Source organism: Bombina bombina, chromosome 2 (assembly GCF_027579735.1).
Source record: "Bombina bombina isolate aBomBom1 chromosome 2, aBomBom1.pri, whole genome shotgun sequence".
NCBI classification, from domain to species: Eukaryota; Metazoa; Chordata; class Amphibia; order Anura; family Bombinatoridae; genus Bombina; species Bombina bombina.
Genome location: NC_069500.1, coordinates 1,213,457,939 through 1,213,481,482, shown reverse-complemented (window position 1 = coordinate 1,213,481,482; position 23,544 = coordinate 1,213,457,939). Strand labels below are relative to the sequence as shown.

Genomic DNA, 23,544 nt, shown 5'->3' with positions numbered 1-23,544 from the left:
CTTTTTTTTACAATATGTTAGCAGGAGAATGGCAAAATCACCCTACAATTTTTTGTGACCTATGCTTTATTCCTATAGATAAAAATTACCTCTAATTCAATTCTCAAACTTAGACAGTACTTATTTACATATCAAAGCCATCTTTTTATAAATGGGGGACAAACAACTTTTTCCATTGTTATAAAAAGGATGCAAATTCAAACTTATCATTTAAACCCTTGGGAATTCTAGTACCAAGCCTAAAAATCCATCTTACTTATTTTTGTAATAAAACTCTGTTACTATCACCACCTCTGCTAAAAGTGATGCCGTTATCAATCGCTATGAATTTTAAGGATCGTGGTTCACTATTATGAAACTGAGCAAAATGTCTGCCACGTTAGTATCTCTTACATTTAGGATATCATCCCTGTGTTCCTGAATACGGTCCATTATGACTCTTAGTTTTACCAACGTAAAAGTCGGACAGGAACAACGTAGCAGGTATATGACCCCTTCTGAATGACAGTTAAAAAAGAACCTTATGTCATAGTTTCGACCCATCAACTGAAAACATTTTGAGCTTTTCTAGCAACCATTTGGGGCCTATTACCTACGGCCTGTATAATATGTTCATCCATGGTCAAAAAATGCCAATTTCTGTTCAGAATCATGCAAAATCATTCCATTGGCTTCTAAAGGTGGAAATGAACATAATCGGTCCTCTCTTTATCCCTTCTTTTATCATACAAAATTGTATCTCTGGGCATACCTCTTGCTCTATACAGTGGCCATGGAGGAACAATTTCTCCTCAACCTGAGAAAGTGTCCATAGGGAATCCCCTTAATCAAGTGTGTAGGATGATTGCTTAGAGCATGTAGGATATTATTAGTTGCATTTGGGTTTTCTAAAATTTTCTGTCACTATGCAATTTCCCTCTTTTTTAATCTTTAAATCAAGAAAAGACAGTTCCTTATCATTTGTTTTAAAAGTTAAGAAGAAATTCTTATAATTTTTATTAAGAATAGAGACAAAATTACTGAATTCTTAAGATGTACCATCCCACAGGATGAGTACATCGTCCACATATCGGACCCATAGTTGGACATGTTCATCCATTATGTCACTATAGTTATCAAAAACATTGGACAACTTCCATGCCCCCAAATGGATGCAGGCATAAGTGGAGACACATACTGCCCCCATCGCAATCCCCCTCACCAGGCGGTAAAGTTTGCCGTTAAAGGAGAAGACATTATTTTCTAAGATAAATTTAAAAAGTGACAGGATGAAATTCGAATTTTCATTGTATTCAGTACCTATAGTCTCTAAAAATCCCTCAATTGCTCTTAAACCAGTATGGTGGGGGATCAAAGACTATAAGCTTTCTACATCAAGTGACGCTAAAATAGTAGTATCCTTTACTGTTAGCCCATCTAGCTTTCTAAGTAGATCTGCAGTGTCTTTTACATAAGACGAGAGGGTGTCTAGAAAGGGGCGTACATTTTGATCAACATAGAAATCTATCTTTTCGGTTATACTTCCAAACCCCCGAAACGATAGGTCTCCCAGGGGGACATTTCATATTATTATGGAGCTTTGGTAACACATAGAAGACCGGCATTATAGGGTGCTCAGGAAACAGAAATTGTAGCTATTTTGCAGTAATAATGCCCATAATTTTAGCTTCATTCAGTAATCTAAACAGAGAATTTTGAATCTGGTTCAGAGGGCTGGAGTTTAATTTCTCATATTGATTTCTGTCATTCAGTTATCTTTAAACTTCAATGAGATAGAGGCTCTCTTCCATCAAAACCAGATTTCCACCTTTATCAGCTGCCCTGATCACCAAATTGTTAGCATTGCTTAGCTCAAAAAGAGCCTCTATTCTATATTCTATAACCAACTATTCTCTCTTTCAAAGATTCAATTTCTTTCTCTACTCTTTTGACAAAGTAATTAACTGAGGGATAAAGGGACAAAGAGGGCATAAACTGAGATTTCGGTATAAAGCTCAATTTTTTGGTCGCAGATCAGTCCCTCCCCTCCTCATTTTCATCCAGGAGAGACTCAAGTGCAAGCAATGCTGTCTCTTCATCTGTGCCATCTAGCTGTTCTCTTGCTTGCATAATTTGAGATAACACCACCTTTCTAGCAAATAAATGTAAATCTTTTATTGCCTCAAATCTGCTCAACCTTGATTTGGGACAAAAAGATAATCCCTTCTTTAACAGATTAATATGAGCCAGATTCAGCTGAAATTAGGACAGATTTACAATCTGCAATTCATCACAGGTCGGGGTAGTCAGTAACGCCTCCGATTCCCTCTCCTTGGTCTCCCTTAATTCTGATTGTACTGGTCCCCTCTCCCTCTCATTTGTCTCACCGGATAACGTCACTCCCTTGAAGGAGAACTTAAAAAGTCTGTTCCTTTTGCCCCCTCTCCGTCTCCTCCTCCTTTTGTACCCATCCCAGAGCTGTTTTTTGGGGCATATCTATTTCTGAGTCTGATACATATGTCCCTGAGTCATATGACCCTTTCTGTGATTTATACACATATACCTTTGTTATTCTTATAATCATCCTGATCGCTTCTTTACTTACATTTTCTAGCTTTAATTTCATTCTTGAGTTTTGCTATATTATTACCGGTTTCCTCATTGAGTTTTGCAAAGTTTTTATCATCCTCAAATTTATTCACTTTCTCTAATGCCAAATCCCCTTCTTTTTTGATTTTATCAAGGCGTTTATGGTTACGTTTGATCATCATGTCCATTAAATCTAATGAGCATAATTATAGTTTTTCATTCCATTCCTCGAAAAATGAGTCCCCTTCCTCTCTTGTGTTTGCTCCTGGTTCTAGTAACAGTCTTAGACCCCTTTGGACTATTTTTTTGTCAATATAATTTAAAAGGCTGACATTTTCTGCTTTGATTTTTAATTGTCTATTCAGATAATATCTATATTTCCTAAATGCACTAAATACATTTTCATCATCATCATTAGTTTGTTCCCCCCCCCCCCATTACTATGTGCTAGGGATTCTTTCAATTCTGCCTCCCATAGGTCATCTACTAAGGTTAGTAAATGCCATCTCCAAAGTGGATCTATTCTCATCAGCTGCAAAAACTACCAGAGGGCAATAGTAATCCCAATTCAAAAAACATTTAGTTTAAGATTTTATTGCAGTCATCTACCATCTCCAGAAAAAGGGAAAATTATGCAAGCAAGAGAACAGCTAGATGGCACAGATGAAGAGACAGCATTGCTTGCACTTGAGCCTCTCCTGGATGAAAATGAGGAGGGGAGGGACTGATCTGCGACCAAAAACTTGAGCTTTAAACCGAAATCTCAGTTTATGCCCTCTTTGTCCCTTTATCCCTCAGTTAATTACTTTGTCAAAAGAGTAGAGAAAGAAATTGAATCTTTGAAAGAAAGAATAGTTGGTGAAGATAATTTAGGGCAGGATGAGAGAGAGGCTCTTTTTGAGCTAAGCAATGCTAACAATTTGATGATCAAGGCAGCTGATAAAGGTGGAAATCTGGTTTTGATGGAAGAGACCCTCTATCTCAATGAAGTTAAAAGATAACTGAATGACAGAAATCAATATGAGAAATTAGACTCCAGCCCTCTGAACTAGATTCAAAATTCTCTGCTTAGATTACTGAATGAAGCTAAAATTATGGGCATTATTACTGCAAAAGAGCTACAATTTCTGTTTCCTGAGCACCCTTTAATGCCGGTCTTCTATGTGTTACCAAAGCTCCATAATAATATGAAATGTCCCCCTGGGAGACCTATCGTTTCGGGGATTGGAAGTATAACCGAAAAGATAGATTTCTATGTTGATCAAAATGTACGCCCCTTTCTAGACACCCTCCCGTCTTATGTAAAAAACACTGCAGATCTATTTAGAAAGCTAGATGGGCTAACAGTAAAGGAGACTACTATTTTAGCGTCACTTGATGTAGAAAGCTTATACTCTTTGATCCCCCACCATACTGGTTTAAGAGCAATTGAGGGATTTTTAGAGACTATAGTTACTGAATACAAGGACAATTCGAATTTTATCCTGTCACTTTTTTAATTTATCTTAGAAAATAATGTCTTCTCCTTTGATGGCAAATTTTACCGCCAGGTGAGGGGGACTCCAATGGGGGCAGTATGGGCCCCCACTTATGCCTGTCTCCATTTGGGGGCATGGGAGTTGTCCAATGTTTTTGATAACTATAGTGACATAATGGATGAACATGTCCAACTATGGGTCCGATGTGGACGATGTACTCATCCTGTGGGATGGTACACCTGAAGAATTCAGTAATTTTGTCTCTATTCTTAATAAAAATGATAAGAATATCTTAACTTTTGAAAAAAATGATAAGCAACTGTCTTTTCTTGATTTAAAGATTAAAAAGAGGGAAATTGCATAGTGACAGAAAATTTTAGAAAACCTAATGCAACTAATAATATCCTACATGCTCTAAGTAATCATCCTACACACTTGATTAAGAGGATTCCCTATGGACACTTTCCCAGGTTGAGGAGAAATTGTTCCTCCATGGCCAAATTTGAACTCCATGCGGCTCAAATGGCAGATAGATTCCTCAAAAGAGGATATTCAAAGAGATGTATTAAAAGGGCACTATATAGAGCAAGAGGTATGCCCAGAGATACAATTTTGTATGATAAAAGAAGGAATAAAGAGAAAGGACAGATTAGGTTCATTTCAACCTTTAGCAGCCAATGGAATGATTTATGCATGATTCGGAATAGAAATTCGAATTTTTTGACCATGGATGAATGTATTAAACAGGCCGTAGATAATAGACCCCAAATGGTTGCTAGAAAAGCTCAAAATTTGAAGGATAAATTAGTAAAAAGCCAATTTACTAAAGGACCATCTGAAGCAGATTGGCTAAGAAAAAACAAGGGAATCAAAAGGTAGTTTCCCTTGTGGCCACTGTGTGTACTGCCCTTTTATGGATAGTACAAAAAGCTTTTCAGTTGATGGGTCGAAACTATATGACATAAGGTTCTTCTTTAACTGTCAGTCAGAAGGGGTCATATACCTGCTACGTTGTTCCTGTCCGACTTTTTACGTTGGTAAAACTAAAGAGAGAGTCATAAAGGAGCGTATTCAGGAACACAGGGATGATATCCTAAATGTAAGAGATACTAACGTGGCATCACTTCAGGCAGAGGTGGGGATAACAGAGTTTTACTACAAAAAGAAGTAAGATGGATTTTTAGGCTTGGTACTAGAATTCCCAAGGTTTTAAATGATAAGTTTGAATTTGCATCCTATTTAGAACAATGGAAAAAGTTGTTTGTCCCCCATGTATAAAAAGATGGCTTTAATATGTAAATAAGTAATGTCTAAGTTTGAGAATTGAATTAGAGGTACTTTTTATCTATATGAATAAAGCATAGGTCACATAAAATTGTAGGGCGATATTGCCATTTTCCTACTAACAATGTAAAAAAAAGATTTTGGCAGTGAATGTATGAAATATACTAAAGGTGGAATTGTCCACCTTTTTCAGCAGGTACCTAATTAACATAGCTGGAAACAAAAGAGGGCGCCTCATAGAGTAGTATAGCCTTGGTAATCGGACATATGTAATGGTAATAAAATGCTTACCAGATCAAGTGGCACTGTACAGTGACCAGTGCTAACGAGCGGACTGACACTTTCAGCGGCCAGTACACTGGTATCAGGTCTCTCAAACAGGAACGGAACTCCGGAGCAGATTTTCAGAGTGAGGAAATAAACTAACAGCTTAGTGTTAGCAACAGCTGTTCTATCAGTGCTCAGATATGTTTCTCGGAGGAGATAAAAGTAGGGAGCAGTGTCCTACTATGGAACACCGGAGCAGACCGGTATGTATAAAAAGGCTGACAACTTCGTTAATTTAAAAATTGTAAGTCAACGCTTTATTTGCAAACACAACGCGTTTCTCGACCACAGACTGGTCGTTTCTTCAGGTGAAAAAAGCGGATATAATGCTTAACAGTCGATATGCTTAAATAAGTTCAACAGGTAAAACAGGAAGTTGTCTTGAGATAAACCAAAAAACAGAGCCTGAAAAAATATACAGGTGCTCAAGGTAAATGACCCGTGATTGTTAGAGACAAAGAAATACAAGTACAAACTTTGTAACCCGATTGGTGTGTATCGATCTATGTAAAATGCTGTATACCTAACTGATATGAAACCTGCATCTAAATATAACAAAAAATTTTTTTGAAATGTTTGGTCCATGAGCAGACAGATAGTACATAACTAAATGGATATTGTTACCAACTATTATTGTTATGTTTTATTGTGTTTGTGATATGAAGGTTACCCAGAAAAGTAATATAAAGAAATCATTGTGAATTTAATTAAAGGCTGTTAGATCAAGATTAGCGTTTAGACCTGTTGGATATAGTGTCTTTAATTTGTAAGTCGGATGATTTTGGAATATAATCTATGGGATAAAAACTATATATCTCTGGATCTCCGTTATGTTTTTGTAAACAATGATTGGGAATGCTGTGTTTAATTTTCGTTTTTTTGCAATTCTTGCAATTGCGATGATGTTCTCCCCATCTGATCCTTGCTGTCCTGGAGGTGCAGCCTATATACTGTAGGCCACACATACATTCTATTACATAAACCACATATTTGGTTTCGCAATTGAGGAAGTCAGATATTTAAAAATTTTCCCCTGTGATGGTTGATTTGAAACATTTTAAACCTGATTTGATGAATCTGCATAAACCGCAACCTGGTTTTCCACACTTATACACACCTCTTAATCCAAATATTCTTTTTGTGCCAGTGGTATGCATAGTCTTTGGATAAGTGGTGTGTTTAACTATTTTACTGGGTGCTAATTTGTTTCGTAAAGTGGGTGCTCTTCTATAAACTATTTTAGGTATTTCTTGAAGTATATTCTTGAGAACAGGATCCCTCAGGATAACATGCCAATGTTTGCTCATTATGTCCTCAATGTTATGATAATTGTTATCATAACAATTGTTATGATATGTTATGGAGTTTTGGTATGGGAGTAATTGACCTAATGTGCAGCTTCCCACTGCGGTCACAATCTCTCTGGGACTTACGTTTTGGACTGTTTTGTTTCGGATATGCTTTGGTAATGGTATCTTATGTGCTACGTAGTGGATGTGTTATTTGGAAGCTGTATACACTGTAACATTTTATAACCGCATTTGTACTTGCAATGTATAGTCAATGTAAAGCTTTATAGTGACAGCGGTACCGTTTAGTCCTTCACATTTTAACAGGTTGATATGTTAAGTGTTTGTATGCTCATTGTTACTTGCTCTTATTGTCAGAGGGCAAAATAAATATAAATGTCTTGTTCAGTTACGAGTGCTGTTTTTTCCTCTCTTTCAAAGGATAGTATTAGATACCCTTTGAGTCTTTTCTTCACTAAATTACTGGTTTATTTAAATTTGAGGACTGCACCGTGATATAAATTGGAACTTTTTAGCAGTATTTACACCTCTCTCCTTCTTCTCGTTTTATATATATTTATTTTTGCAAGAAAGAAGCCAATAATGGGTTAGTCAATAACATGAGGCATATATGTGCAACCACCAATCAGTAGCTCCTGAGTCTACCTAGGTGTGCTTTTTAACTAAGGATACCAAGAAAATACAACAAATTATATAATAGAAGCACATTGGAAAGTTGTTTAAAATTACTTTTTCTATATGAATCATAAAAGAATAAACTGGGTTTTATGTCCACACCCTTGATTAACAGACTATGCAGTCTAGAACAGTTATGCATAACTACAGGCTTTGAAGGCTACAAACAAGACACAATTTTAGCAATAACTACTACCTATTATTTTAATTAAGAAACATTAATTTGCCAGCCTTCTGTTTTCCATTTAAGTGACAGATAACAAGGATACATGTTTCTTTCCAGTACTTGAATACAGGGGTTGTTTTTAACATGATGAGCATGCAATTTAAAGGGACATGACATTTAGTTATTTTTAAATATATCAGATGTTAACATACTGAGTTCCAAAATATCTTTATACAAGATAAATATTTTTATAGGATTTAAAGCGGTCATGTTATCAAACCAACATAACAGTGCAAAAACAACATTTTCTGATGTGTTTTCTTGCAAAAGTCATATTCAGAGCAAAATGCACTAATGCGACCTAGCTGAAAACATCTGGTGAGCCAATGGCAACAGGAATATGTGTGTAGTTACTAATCAATAGCTAGCTCCCAGTAGTGCATTGTTACTCCAGAGCCTAAGCATAAAGAGTCATAAAGGACCGTATTTTGGAACACAGGGATGATATCCTAAATGTAAGAGATACTAACGTGGCATCACTTCAGGCAGAGGTGGTGATAATAACAGAGTTTTATTACAACAAGAAGTAAGATGGATTTTTAGGCTTGGTACTAGAATTCCCAAAGGTTTAAATGATAAGTTTGAATTTGCATCCTTTTTATAACAATGGAAAAAGTTGTTTGTCCCCCCATGTATAAAAAGATGTCTTTAATATGTAAATAAGTACTGTCCAAGTTTGAGAATTGAATTAGAGGTACTTTTTATTTATCTATAGGAATAAAGCATAGGTCACATAAAAATGTAGTGTGATTTTGCCATTCTCCTGCTAACATATTGTAAAAAAAGATTTTGGTAGTGAATGCTGATCAATGTATGAAATATACTAAAGGTGGAATTGTCCACCTTTTTCAGCAGGTGCCTAATTAACCTGTATTCTCATCCAGGTGCTATAAAAGGTGGAAGCTTTCCAAAAACGGGATAGGCCGCGAGACGTCTGACGAGCCAGCCAATGAGCGAGTTCAGTGGTAGGGACCTGTCATGAAAGTCTGGCTGAGCCAATTGGGGAGAATCTCTTGGGAGACCTACCATACTCTGGAAGGAAAGATTCCATACCTGAGAGGCAGAAGGAATACTGTCTCCTACAAAGCACCTGGAAGTTTACCACATGCCAAGAGGGGAATTGGCTATATCTGTTGAGATACCAGTATAAGCCATAGAAGTACTCCTCTGAGGTTTTATCTTGTAAGTGACAATTTTAGACATTCACACAGGAGTGCAATTATATACTTTCTTACTGTATTTTGTATTTGACCATATTGTGTGTTTATCCATTCATCTAATACAAGTTTTTGGTTTCTATTTTACTGTGAATATTTATTTGCCCATATTTATAATTGCGCTTGGATCTATAAGCGCTTGACATGACTTATTTTTATTACTGATCCTAGAATTTATCCTTAAAATTATTGTCACCTCATTCCATGGCTTATCTATATGTTTTATTCATATAGCTTATGTAACAGAAACAGCGCTATTTCATTCCCTTTTTTATCCTCTTAATATATATATATATATATATATATATATATATATATATATACACACACACACACATATACATACATATATATATATATATATATATATATATATATATATATGTATGTATATGTGTGTGTGTGTGTGTGTGTGTGTGTGTGTGTGTGTGTATATATATATATATATATATATATATATATATATATATACACACACATATACATACACACATATATTAAAATAAGCTTTTTCATATATATATTTTTTTTAGCGTTTAATGTTCTTTTTAGATAATAAATATCACAATTTATAAGTTTATAGATATTTAACTTCTCAAGAAATCTTAGCTACGACATCCCTATGACTAAGCACCATTTGAGAAAGAAAGCATATTTGGGTGTTGTGTGTGGACTGTTCCCCTATGTATTTTAAAGAGTGGTTATTGATTTTATGGGCTGTTTGAAGTGCTAACTCATGTTCTATTGCACAGATGTTATAATCCAGACAGAAAGTGTGTAAAGTAACTGCTGCTAATTATCTATAATACATTTTACACTGGAATATTATTTAGGCCCTGTAACTAGAGAAGATATTTACCTTATGCTTCCTATATGTGGGTACAGGACCTCCATCACTTGTTACAATGCCAGCACTCTCCTGTCCCCTGAAAGAATTAAAGATGATATAAAATAAGTAATGAATTTATATTTGTACCAGCTGACATTGCAGTATGGTTTTATACATGTCAGGATTTCACAAAAACTGGCCAACCGGTAGCTGTTAAATTAATATTAGATTTTAAATTGTTTTTAACAATTTGTGGAATTTATGAAGATTAACTAATTTTTTATTTTTGTGTTAGAACTGTAGAAGTTTGTGGATCCATTGCATTGTCCGAGTTGTATAGGAAACTCTGAAGTTCCAGTTTGTAAGCCCTTTGAGAAGTTAGGAAATGGTTAGAATAACATAATTTGGATATTGGAATTTAAATTGCTGGATGTTTCATATGCTATGTGACGCCCCTAGTGTTTTCCTGTTGTTACATTTAAAAAACTATTTACATCTTGTCTATTCAATTACAACTTGCAGAAGCCATCGATACAATTTACTAAGATTCTTAAGGAAAAAACAACAAAAACAACAGATTAGACGTGTGATTCCAGAAAATAAAAATATATTTACTATGTGACAATCAAATGTTACCTTTTAAATACTTTAGATTCTATATCAGGTGTAGGCAAACTATGGGGGAACTGTATCTTTGTCCATACAAACAAGGTTAGCAGGTGAACCTGTCCGCCCAGGATCAACACTTGTGGTCTGCAGTAGCTACCCATATTAATCAATGCACAAGTAGATGCTCATGCAACACCACCCTCTGTTCTTGTACAACCAATCACATGAGGGCTGGGCTTGTCAATACTCCCAGGCAGTGTGGGGTGATTTTAATACATCACCTGCAGTGTTCTCCACAGAAAATGTTGCCAGCCGGGTGGCATTATGAAGTAGCCGGGTGGGGGCAGTGTTATATTTTCTGATATATCATTTTCTGCTTTGCAAAGCACAAATTAATTGCATAATTTACCATAAATGTATTTAACAATAATTTGTGCAATAAAATTTAACATTTTTAATAATAGCTATTTTTAGCATAATATTGGCTAAAATTTTAGCCAGCTGGTCAGTAAAATCAGAGGGGTGGTGCACCGATTAAAAAGGTCCTGGGGGAGCACTGACCTCTGAGGTGATGGAGAGGGTTTAGGAAGCAGTGGTTTTCATAAATATCAGTTGAAGGCTTGCATGTGCTAGTCTGCAGCCTTCAAACTATGATAAATCTGCCGCCATGACCCAGAAGTAAAATCAGGCCCACAAGCTAAGAATGTTTTGTTCAATGTTTAGAGGGAACAAAATGGTCACGTAAAAAAGTATATGAAATTCAATGTTTTTCTCTTAATGAAGTTTAATTTGGATACAGCCACTCATTCGCATTAGTATTGTCGATGGCTGCTTTCATGTATTGAATAGTTGTGACAGAGACCAATGTGGCCCTCATCAATTTGCACTGCTTCTTGGAGCACTACAATATACCTCAACACAATATTCCCAAACTCAAAGTAAAGGTCAAAAAAATTAGAAAATGTAAACTAGAATCTCATCACAAAAGATTTCCTTCACATAAAAAAAAATAGGGCTGCAACCAAAGTAAGTTTATGAGTGGTTTATTTGTTTGTCACATATTTTACATTTTATATATAAATTTGTGGAATCCCCCCTTGTTGCTGTTAATATTGTCATTTATTTGTATAGCTCCACAAAATTCTGTAGCGTTGGGTACAGAGATAGTGGAATACAATGATACAACACAAATACAGAGAAAGTCAGTGTTATCCAGCAATCACGCCAATGGTATAAACTCCAGGGAGTAACTACCAACCTCCCATATATCAATGAAAGAAATAAACAATTGAAGCTCACCAATGTGCCAAAAAGTGATTCACTTTATTGTAGAGACAGGCAGGGTCCAAATACCATGACGTTTCGGGGCAGTGTGCCCCTTAATCATGTAATTCACATGATTAAGGGGCACACTTCCCCGAAACGTCGTGGTATTTGGACCCTGCCTGTCTCTACAATAAAGTGAATCACTTTTTGGCACATTGGTGAGCTTCAATTCTTTATTTCTTTCACAACACAAATACAGAACATAATAATTTAGTACAGGAGGAGGGCGGCCCTACTCCAAAGAGCTTACAGTCTACAGGTATAGAAGTACCTACATAATATCCTTGATTTTGCCTCTAGGCCTGCAAAGCCTACAATATTTACGGTCTACTGGTTACAATAAAAGTTTGCCGCCCCCTGTTTAACATTATGAATCTATATACTTCTCTAAAATTGTATGTTTATAAGAGGCCAAGTAGATAAAAATGGCTTTCAATTCCACAAGGAACTAACACAGGGTGAACAATCAATAGAGGGGGTGCAAAATTGTATTTTGCAAACATTTTTTAAAAAGAAAGCATCTGGTAGTATATTTATAAAAAAAAATTATAGTTTTTAAATTCATTGTGCCTTTTTATAGACTCCTAACCAAGCCCCACAGGGACAGATGTCTACATGCGTTTACAGACTCCTGTTTATGTTATCTGTCTTTTCATATGCAGGGGAGGAGGGGAGTGTCTGCTCTTTTTGTTTATCCAGTCCATTTCAGTGGGTGTCCCAGACTAACCTTTTCAACAGTGCTAAACTGGGAACTTATAAGTAAGTTTTTAAAAGGTTTTATACTTAGGGTTGCCAAGTGTCTGTTATTAGACCGGACTGTCCGGTATTAGACCGAACTTACTGCCTGGTAATTTTATTTTATTTTTTAAAACTGACATAGCCTTAGGTTGTTTTCTTTAGAATTTTTTTACTAGGATGCTGCAGCCCGTGTCAACTCAGGCTCTGCTCAGCTGATTGGATCATCATCTATCTGATCCTGACAGTGTGATCCTGACAGTGTGCGGAGCCGGAGTTGCAGTCGGACCCTCTCCCCTCTGCACTGCCAGCCACCCATCTGCCTGTGTAACTGTCTTGACTCACTGTCTTCTGTCGCTGTGTCGGACGTTGTCACGTGATCACTCGGGTGACGTGATGTCACAACAGCAAGAAGACCCGCTCTCAGTCTGTAATGCTGCAGTGACTGAGTACTGAGCTGACCGCTGTGCTGTCTGACTCTGAGCCAGCAAGAAATTAGAATAGTGCGCGCCCACTGCCCAGCCAAAGGAATAGACTGTGTGTGACTGATTGAACAGTGCCACTCATTCAACATAATCCATTGAAGCAGCCAGGGACTGAGACTCAGTTAACTGTTACATTAAAGGGACAGTCTACCATAGAATTGTTATGGATTTAAAAGATAGATAATCCCTTTATTACCCATTCCCCAGTTTTGCATAACCAACACAGTTATATTAATACACTTTTTACCTCTGTGATTACCTTGTATCTAAGAACCTTCTTCCAGCCCCCTGATCACATGACTGTTTATTATCTATTGTCTTAAATTTAGCATTGTTTTGTGCTAAATCTTAAATAACCCCCTGTGCCTGAACACAGTGTTATCTATATGGCCCACGTGTACTTTCTGTCTCTTTGTGTTGAAAAGAGATTTAAAAAGCCTGTGATAAGAGGCAGCCCTCAAAGGCTTAGAAATTAGCATATGAGCCTACCTATGTTTAGTTTAAACTAAGAATACCAAGAGAGAAAAAGCAAAATTAATGATAAAAGTAAATTGGAAAGATGATTAAAATTAAAAGTCCTATCTGAATAAAAGTTTAATTTATACTAGACTGTCCCTTTAATAAAACAATTATGTATGCCTCAGTCACTCTCAGTCTTTTAAAATAATTGTTATTATATCACCATCACCCAGACAAATATATATATATATATATATATATATATATATATATATATATTTATATATATCATGTGTATGTAAATTATAAATAAAAAAAATTACCACCCCATAGAAAATTTGGTATATATGTATATTTAGCATGTACTGTATATATGTGATTTTTTTTCTCTAACTAAAGTGACTGTCCTTGTACATGTAACCAATAAAGTGGATATATATATATATATATATATATATATATATATAAGATCTCAAATAAATGTTTTCACCCTCCCCCTCCGGTTATTTTTTTGAAGGACAGGTGGCAACACTATCTATAGGATTAGTATCTGTATATTCTTCTTTATAGTAGTGTTGTCTATTACATGCAGTTATATGGAAATTATTGTATACGGTCCCTTTAAATACGCTTCAGAATATATATTGTTATACTATTCCATTGACTTATTTACAATATGTTATACAGACATCCCAACCTGCAAAAACTCATTTCAGGGAGATGGCTTCACCCGCTACTGCGCCATCCCAGTTATATATTGGACATCTTGAAACCCTAAATAAGATAGAGGCTTATCATTAAAAGTAGCTTCCCACTAAAGTCACATTAAAAAAAAAAAAAAGTAGCTTTATCGCACAACCACACACAACAAACCTATTTTCCAGTGATTGTACGCTTATTGAATGCGTTAAAGGGACACTGAAGCCATTTTTTTTTTCTTTCGTGATTCAGATAGAGCATGCAATTTTAAACAACTTTCTAATTTACTCCTATTATCAAAATTTCTTCATTCTCTTGGTATCTTTATTTGAAATGCAAGAATGTAAGTTTAGATGCCGGCCCATTTTTGGTGAACACACTGTGTTGTTCTTGCTTATTGGTGGATAAATTCACCCACCAATAAACAAGTGCTTTCCATGGTCCTGAACCAAAAAATAGCTTAGATGCCTTCTTTTTCAAATAAAGAAGGCAAGATAACGAAGAAAAATTGATAATAGGAGTAAATTAGAAAGTTGCTTAAATGTGCATGCTCTATCTGAATCATGAAAGAAAAAAAATGGGTTCAGTGTCCCTTTAAATATTTTAGAATACGAAGTTTTATTACGTGCAGTATTTGTGTTTTATTTTATTGATGCATGCTTTGAGGGTTCTATACTGTCCCAGCAACTAAAGGCATTCCTTAAAGAATCTATTTTCCGGATTTGGGCCACATTGGATCATAATACTTGGAGTTTCAGGGAGATTGCACTCCGTTTGCTGGCATCAGGGAGCCGCTATTACAATCAGGGAGACTTTGGATGTCTGTGTTGTATGTCTCTCTGGTAGCTAATGGGTTAAATTATTCTTCTCTGCAACTTCATGGTTAAGAATAACTCCTACTGTAAGCTCGGATTTGCAGTATTTCTGCAAATATCTACAAATCTAGAAAACATAAAAAAAACATGAACTGAGAAACTTAGATGTATTTATTTTCGAAATTAACCGATTTGGGAAATATTTACCTGTGCTGCAATCCCACCAGCCCCAGCGTGATGACATGGGGCACATCCAGCTGTGTGGGCCACTTGTCTGATGCAATGCAGCCAAACACCCCACACTCTTCACGGATACCCAGCTCCTCAAACTCCATAGCAGCGCACACACGTGGGACTCCTGTGAATGAGCACTCACTTCCTGAGCGAGTAGTACGGTGAATGGCAGGGTGCAAAGCAAACTCCACCCCGGGGCCGCTGTTATGGAGGAGGGGGAGACAGAAAAAAGAGACTCTTGGGACAAAACTGGGACCGAGAGTAAAAACAAACAGTAGAATATATAGATGAGTTTATTAGAACAGGCTTGTTGTAATATAAAAGGTAAGACTTTTACGTAATATAAGATGTAAAAGGACCTAAAATGTAGCGACCATGCTTCTCCTGATTTAGGTCTGCGCATGAAACAGTATACATCGGGATTATGGAAGTTTCTTACAGACGTAACTATTCAGCGGCTGTTTTTCATAAGCATCTAGCAAACAGCTACTGTACAGCAGTCAGAAGCAAAGGGGTTAAAATGGTAGCATGGCCCCTTATATTAATATAATAACGTCACAATGTCAGGAGGAGTAACCACAAATCACACGCGGATAAGGGAGCACGACACTCCGGATATACACACACAGGCAGCAGACAGGGTTATTCCGGGTTACGCTAGCTCTGCTGGTTGTGATTATTTAATGTCTGCTCTCAGCAAGTATAGCAACCAGAGCTCAGCTGAGCTGACTTAGCTTGTTTGCAAAGCACCTGTTCCTGTAACACGATTTATATGTAACATAGTATGGCATTTTGTTTTGTTTTTATTTTCATTAACAAAAATGTATTATTACAGTATGTAATCAAAAAGCTTAGATCTTCACTGTTAGAGAACATCAATCAACTATGGCTCTTTAGCTGCTATATATGTGCTAGAGTCTAGAATATACTAGAACACTAAAGGGCATTTTTTGTTTAAAGGGACATTATACACTCATTTTTTTCTTTGCATAAATATTTTGTAGATGATCTATTTATATAGCCCATAAAGTTTTTTTTTTTTAAATAAATGTATAGTTTTTGCTTATTTTTAAATAACATTGCTCTGATTTTCAGACTCCTAACCAAGCCCCAAAGTTTTATGTGAATACTGTCGGCTACCTTCTCCAGCTTGCTGCTGTTTGTGTAAAGGGTCTTTTCATATGCAAAAGAAGGGGGGGGGGGGGGGGAGTGTCTTATTTGCCACTTGCAGTGGGCTTTCCAGCTACCTTTTCAACAGAGCCAAACTGACAGCTTCTAAGTAAGTTTTTAAACAGTTTTATACTGGATTTTTATATCAGTATCTGTGCATCTTATTCTTTATAGTAGTGTCTATTACATGCAGTTATATGAAAATGAGTGTATACTGTCCCTTTAATATATTAACACTGCATAAACCTAATGAACTTTCCCAATTAGAGTTGACACCTTTTATGCATACATTTTCTTAAAACTGCTATGACTTTTTTAAATTATCATTGGTTTATAATTAGATTCTATGACAATAAACATAAATGTAATCGTTAGCATCTTTATTTCTGTATCTAATTTATATTTTCCACCTTAAAAATACAGACTGGATGCCTTTATTGGGCAGAGCAAGAGGGGTAACCGCCCTGGGCCCTGCATTGTCAGGTGTAAGGGTATAAGAAAGTGAAATGCACATCTTGTATTTAGTTTGTAAAGAAGTGCTTATGGCAACTGGAGATGTAATATATAGCGTTATCCTTTCTTTCATGTAATTGGCAAGAGTCCATGAGCTAGTGACATATGGGATATACATTCCTACCAGGAGGGGCAAAGTTTCCCAAACCTCAAAATGCCTATAAATACACCCCTCACCACACCCACAAATCAGTTTTACAAACTTTGCCTCCTATGGAGGTGGTGAAGTAAGTTTGTGCTAGATTCTACGTTGATATGCCCTCCGCAGCAGGTTGGAGCCCGGTTTTCCTCTCAGCGTGCAGTGAATGTCAGAAGGATGTGAGGAGAGTATTGCCTATTTGAATTCAATGATCTCCTTCTACGGGGTCTATTTCATAGGTTCTCTGTTATCGGTCGTAGAGATTCATCTCTTACCTCCCTTTTCAGATCGACGATATACTCTTATATATACCATTACCTCTACTGATTTTCGTTTCAGTACTGGTTTGGCTTTCTACTACATGTAGATGAGTGTCCTGGGGTAAGTAAGTCTTATTTTCTGTGACACTCTAAGCTATGGTTGGGCACTTTTATATAAAGTTCTAAATATATGTATTCAAACATTTATTTGCCTTGACTCAGGATGTTCAACGTTCCTTATTTCAGACAGTCAGTTTCATATTTGGGATAATGCATATGAATAAATCAATTTTTTTCTTACCTTAAAATTTGACTTTTTTCCCTGTGGGCTGTTAGGCTCGCGGGGGCTGAAAATGCTTCATTTTATTGCGTCATTCTTGGCGCGGACTTTTTTGGCACAAATTTTTTTTTCTGTTTCCGGCGTCATACGTGTCGCCGGAAGTTGCGTCATTTTTGAGGGTTTTTTGCGCCAAAAGTGTCGGCATTCCGGATGTGGCGTCATTTTTGGCGCCAAATAATGTGGCCGTCTTTTTTGGCGCTAAAAAATATGGGCGTCACTATTGTCTCCACATTATTTAAGTCTCATTATTTATTGCTTCTGGTTGCTAGAAGCTTGTTCACTGGCATTTTTTCCCATTCCTGAAACTGTCTTTTTAAGGAATTTGATCAATTTTGCTTTATATGTTGTTTTTTCTATTACATATTGCAAGATGTCCCAGATTGACACTGAGTCAGAAGATACTTCTGGAAAAACGCTGCCTCGTGCTGGATCTACCAAAGTTAAGTGTATCTGCTGTAAACTTGTAGTATCTGTTCCTCCAGCTGTTGTTTGTAATGAATGTCATGACAAACTTGTTAATGCAGATAATATTTCCTTTAGTAATGTTACATTACCTGTTGCTGTTCCGTCAACATCTAATACTCAGAGTGTTCCTGTTAACATAAGAGATTTTGTTTCTAAATCCATTAAGAAGGCTATGTCTGTTATTCCTCCTTCTAGTTAACGTAAAAGGTGTTTTAAAACTTCTCATTTTTCAGATGAATTTTTAAATGAACATCATCATTCTGATAATGGTTCCTCTGGTTCAGAGGATTCTGTCTCAGAGGTTGATGCTGATAAATCTTCATATTTATTCAAAATGGAATTTATTCATTCTTTACTTAAAGAAGTCTTAATTGCATTAGAAATAGAGGATTCTGGTCCTCTTGATACTAAATCTAAACGTTTAAATAAGGTTTTTAAATCTCCTGTAGTTATTCCAGAAGTTTTTCCTGTCCCTGATGCTATTTCTGAAGTAATCTCCAGGGAATGGAATAATTTGGGTAATTCATTTACTCCTTCTAAACTTTTTAAGCAATTATATCCTGTGCCATCTGACAGATTAGAGTTTTGGGACAAAATCCCTAAGGTTGATGGGGCTGTCTCTACTCTTGCTAAACGTACTACTATTCCTACGGCAGATAGTACTTCCTTTAAGGACCCTTTAGATAGAAAGATTGAATCCTTTCTAAGAAAAGCTTACTTATGTTCAGGTAATCTTCTTAGACCTGCTATATCTTTGGCGGATGTTGCTGCAGCTTCAACTTTTTGGTTAGAAGCTTTAGCGCAACAAGTAACAGATCATAATTCTCATAGCATTGTTAATCTTCTTCAACATGCTAATAACTTTATTTGTGCTTCCATCTTTGATATCATTAGAGTTGATGTCAGGTATATGTCTCTAGCTATTTTAGCTAGAAGAGCTTTATGGCTTAAAACTTGGAATGCTGATATGTCTTCTAAGTTAACTTTGCTTTCCCTTTCTTTCCAGGGTAATAAATTATTTGGTTCTCAGTTGGATTCTATTATCTTAACTGTTACTGGAGGGAAAGGAACTTTTTTACCACAGGATAAAAAATCTAAAGGTAAATTTAGGTCTAATAATCGTTTTCATTCCTTTCGTCACAATAAGGAACAAAAGCCTGATCCTTCACCCACAGGAGCGGTATCAGTTTGGAAACCATCTCCAGTCTGGAATAAATCCAAGCCTTTTAGAAAACCAAAGCCAGCTCCCAAGTCCACATGAAGGTGCGGCCCTCATTCCAGCCCAGCTGGTAGGGGGCAGATTATGATTTTTCAAAGAAATTTGGATCAATTCAATTCACAATCTTTGGATTCAGAACATTGTTTCAGAAGGGTACAGAATTGGCTTCAAGATAAGGCCTCCTGCAAAGAGATTTTTTATTTCCCGTGTCCCAGTAAATCCAGCGAAGGCTCTAGCATTTCTGAAATGTGTTTCAGATCTAGAGTTGGCTGGAGTAATTATGCCAGTTCCAGTTCTGGAACAGGGGCTGGGGTTTTATTCAAATCTCTTCATTGTACCAAAGAAGGAGAATTCCTTCAGACCAGTTCTGGATCTAAAAATATTGAATCGTTATGTAAGGATACCAACATTCAAAATGGTAACTATAAGGACTATCCTGCCTTTTGTTCAGCAAGGGCATTATATGTATACAATAGATTTACAGGATGCATATCTGCATATTCCGATTCATCCAGATCACTATCAGTTTCTGAGATTCTCTTTCCTAGACAAGCATTACCAGTTTGTGGCTCTGCCGTTTGGCCTAGCAACAGCTCCAAGAATTTTTACAAAGGTTCTCGGTGCCCTTCTGTCTGTAATCAGAGAACAGGGTATTGTGGTATTTCCTTATTTGGACGATATCTTGGTACTTGCTCAGTCTTCACATTTAGCAGAATCTCATACAAATCGACTTGTGTTGTTTCTTCAAGATCATGGTTGGAGGATCAATTTACCGAAAAGTTCATTGATTCCTCAGACAAGGGTAACCTTTTTAGGTTTCCAGATAGATTCAGTGTCCATGACTCTGTCTCTGACAGACAAGAGACGTCTAAAATTGATCTCAGCTTGTCGAAACCTTCAATCACAATCATTCCCTTCGGTAGCCTTATGCATGGAAATTCTAGGTCTTATGACTGCTGCATCGGACGCGATCCCCTTTGCTTGTTTTCACATGCGACCTCTTCAGCTCTGTATGCTGAACCAGTGGTGCAGGGATTACACAAAGATATCTCAATTAATATCTTTAAAACCGATTGTACGACACTCTCTGACGTGGTGGACAGATCACCATCGTTTAGTTCAGGGGGCTTCTTTTGTTCTTCCGACCTGGACTGTAATTTCAACAGATGCAAGTCTGACAGGTTGGGGAGCTGTTTGGGGGTCTCTGACAGCACAAGGGGTTTGGGAATCTCAGGAGGTGAGATTACCAATCAATATTTTGGAACTCTGTGCAATTTTCAGAGCTCTTCAGTCATGGCCTCTTCTAAAGAGAGAATCGTTCATTTGTTTTCAGACAGACAATGTCACAACTGTGGCATACATCAATCATCAAGGAGGGACTCACAGTCCTCTGGCTATGAAAGAAGTATCTCGAATACTGGTATGGGCGGAATACAGCTCCTGTCTAGTTTCTGCGGTTCATATCCCAGGTATAGACAATTGGGAAGCGGATTATCTCAGTTGCCAAACGTTACATCCGGGCGAATGGTCTCTTCACCCAGAGGTATTTCTTCAGATTGTTCAAATGTGGGGACTTCCAGAAATAGATCTGATGGCTTCTCATCTAAACAAGAAACTTCCCAGGTATCTGTCCAGATCCAGGGATCCTCAGGCGGAAGCAGTGGATGCATTGTCACTTCCTTGGAAGTATCCTGCCTATATCTTTCCGCCTCTAGTTCTTCTTCCAAGAGTAATCTCCAAGGTTCTGAAGGAATGCTCGTTTGTTCTGCTGGTGGCTCCAGCATGGCCTCACAGGTTTTGGTATGCGGATCTTGTCCGGATGGCCTCTTGCCAACCGTGGACTCTTCCGTTAAGACCAGACCTTCTATCGCAAGGTCCTTTTTACCATCAGGATCTCAAATCCTTAAATTTAAAGGTATGGAGATTGAACGCTTGATTCTTAGTCAAAGAGGTTTCTCTGACTCTGTGATTAATACTATGTTACAGGCTCATAAATCTGTATCTTGGAAGATATATTTTAGAGTCTGGAAGACTTACATTTCTTGGTGTCTTTGTCATAATTTTTCCTGGCATTCTTTTAGAATTCCGAGAATTTTAGTTTCTTCAGGATGGTTTGGATAAAGGTTTGTCTGCAAGTTCCTTGAAAGGACAAATCTCTGCTCTTTCTGTTCTTTTTCACAGAAAGATTGCTAATCTTCCTGATATTCATTGTTTTGAACAAGCTTTGGTTTGTATAAAACCTGTCATTAAGTCAATTTCTCCACCTTGGAGTTTGAATTTGGTTCTGGGGGCTCTTCAAGCTCCTCCGTTTGAACCTATGCATTCATTGGACATTAAATTACTTTTTTGGAAAGTTTTGTTTCTTTTGGCCATCTCTTCTGCTAGAAGAGTTTCTGAATTATCTGCTCTTTCTTGTGAGTCTCCTTTTCTGATTTTTCATCAGGATAAGGCGGTGTTGCGAACTTCTTTTAAATTTTTACCTAAGGTTGTGAATTCTAACAACATTAGTAGAGAAATTGTGGTTCCTTCATTGTGTCCTAATCCTAAGAATTCTAAGGAGAGATCATTGCATTCTTTGGATGTAGTTAGAGCTTTGAGATATTATGTTGAAGCTACTAAGAATTTCCGAAAGACTTCTAGTCTATTTGTTATCTTTTCCGGTTCTAGGAAAGGTCAAAAGGCCTCTGCCATTTCTTTGGCATCTTGGTTAAAATCTTTAATTCATCATGCTTATGTCGAGTCGGGTAAAACTCCGCCTCAAAGGATTACAGCTCATTCTACTAGGTCAGTTTCTACTTCCTGGGCGTTTAGGAATGAAGCTTCGGTTGATCAGATTTGCAAAGCAGCAACTTGGTCTTCTTTGCATACTTTTACTAAATTCTACCATTTTGATGTGTTTTCTTCTTCTGAAGCAGTTTTTGGTAGAAAAGTACTTCAGGCAGCTGTTTCAGTTTGATTCTTCTGCTTATAATTTCAGTTTTTTTCATTATAAGATTTAAACTTTATTTTGGGTGTGGATTATTTTCAGCGGAATTGGCTGTCTTTATTTTATCCCTCCCTCTCTAGTGACTCTTGCGTGGAAGATCCACATCTTGGGTAGTCATTATCCCATACGTCACTAGCTCATGGACTCTTGCTAATTACATGAAAGAAAACATAATTTATGTAAGAACTTACCTGATAAATTCATTTCTTTCATATTAGCAAGAGTCCATGAGGCCCACCCTTTTTGTGGTGGTTATGATTTTTTTGTATAAAGCACAATTATTCCAATTCCTTATTTTTTATGCTTTCGCACTTTTGTCTTATCACCTCACTTCTTGGCTACGCGTTAAACTGATTTGTGGGTGTGGTGAGGGGTGTATTTATAGGCATTTTGAGGTTTGGGAAACTTTGCCCCTCCTGGTAGGAATGTATATCCCATACGTCACTAGCTCATGGACTCTTGCTAATATGAAAGAAATAAATTTATCAGGTAAGTTCTTACATAAATTCAGTGCACTCTCATAAGTAACTCCACATGTGAGCACAGTTTTATCTATATGTGAACTAACACCCCCTAGCTGTGAAAAACTGTCAAATGCATTCAGATGAGAGGCAGCCTTCAAGGGCTTAGAAATTAGCATATGACCCTACCTAGGTTTATCTTTCAACTATGAATACCAAGAGAACAAAGCAAATTTTACGATAAAAGTAAATTGCAAAGTTGTTTAAAATGAAATGCCCTATCTGAATCATGAAAGGTTAATTTTGACTGACTGTCCCTTTAAAGCAAATTATGGTCATATCACATATGATTTTCAGTATGCATTATCATTTATTAGTTTTTGTTGTTGTTTTTTTGCTTGTTTAGAAGTACTGAATTTCTTGTCTTACAAAACAGTTTTTCATACTGTCCCTGTTTCTTTGATGTGGCAAAAAAATTAAACATAATTTATTCTTACCTGATAAATGTATTTATTTCTTGACACGGTGAGTCCACGGATCATCTTAATTACTGTTGGGAATATCACTCCTGACCAACAGGAGGAGGCAAAGAGCACCACAGCAAAAGCTGTTAAATACCACTCCCCCTACCCACAATCCCCAGTCATTCGACCAAAGGGAAAGGAGAAAGGAAGTAATCTAAGGTGCCGAGGTGCCTGAAGTTTATAGAGAAGCA

The 23,544-nt window shown here is 36.8% G+C and overlaps 1 protein-coding gene across 1 annotated transcript in view; it reads right to left on the bottom strand.

Annotated features, from left to right (window-relative positions):
* Positions 1-15,770, bottom strand: part of LOC128650192 (amidophosphoribosyltransferase) — a 53,594-nt gene extending 37,824 nt beyond the window's left edge. Inside the window, exons 1-2 of the mRNA XM_053703938.1 lie at positions 15,250-15,770; positions 9,945-10,011 (exon numbers count right to left, since the gene is read on the bottom strand). Of these exons, the coding sequence (XP_053559913.1) occupies positions 9,945-10,011; positions 15,250-15,377 (195 nt within the window). The 5' untranslated portion in view covers positions 15,378-15,770. The remainder of the gene's footprint in view (positions 1-9,944; positions 10,012-15,249) is intronic.
* Between the last annotated feature and the right edge of the window lie 7,774 nt (positions 15,771-23,544).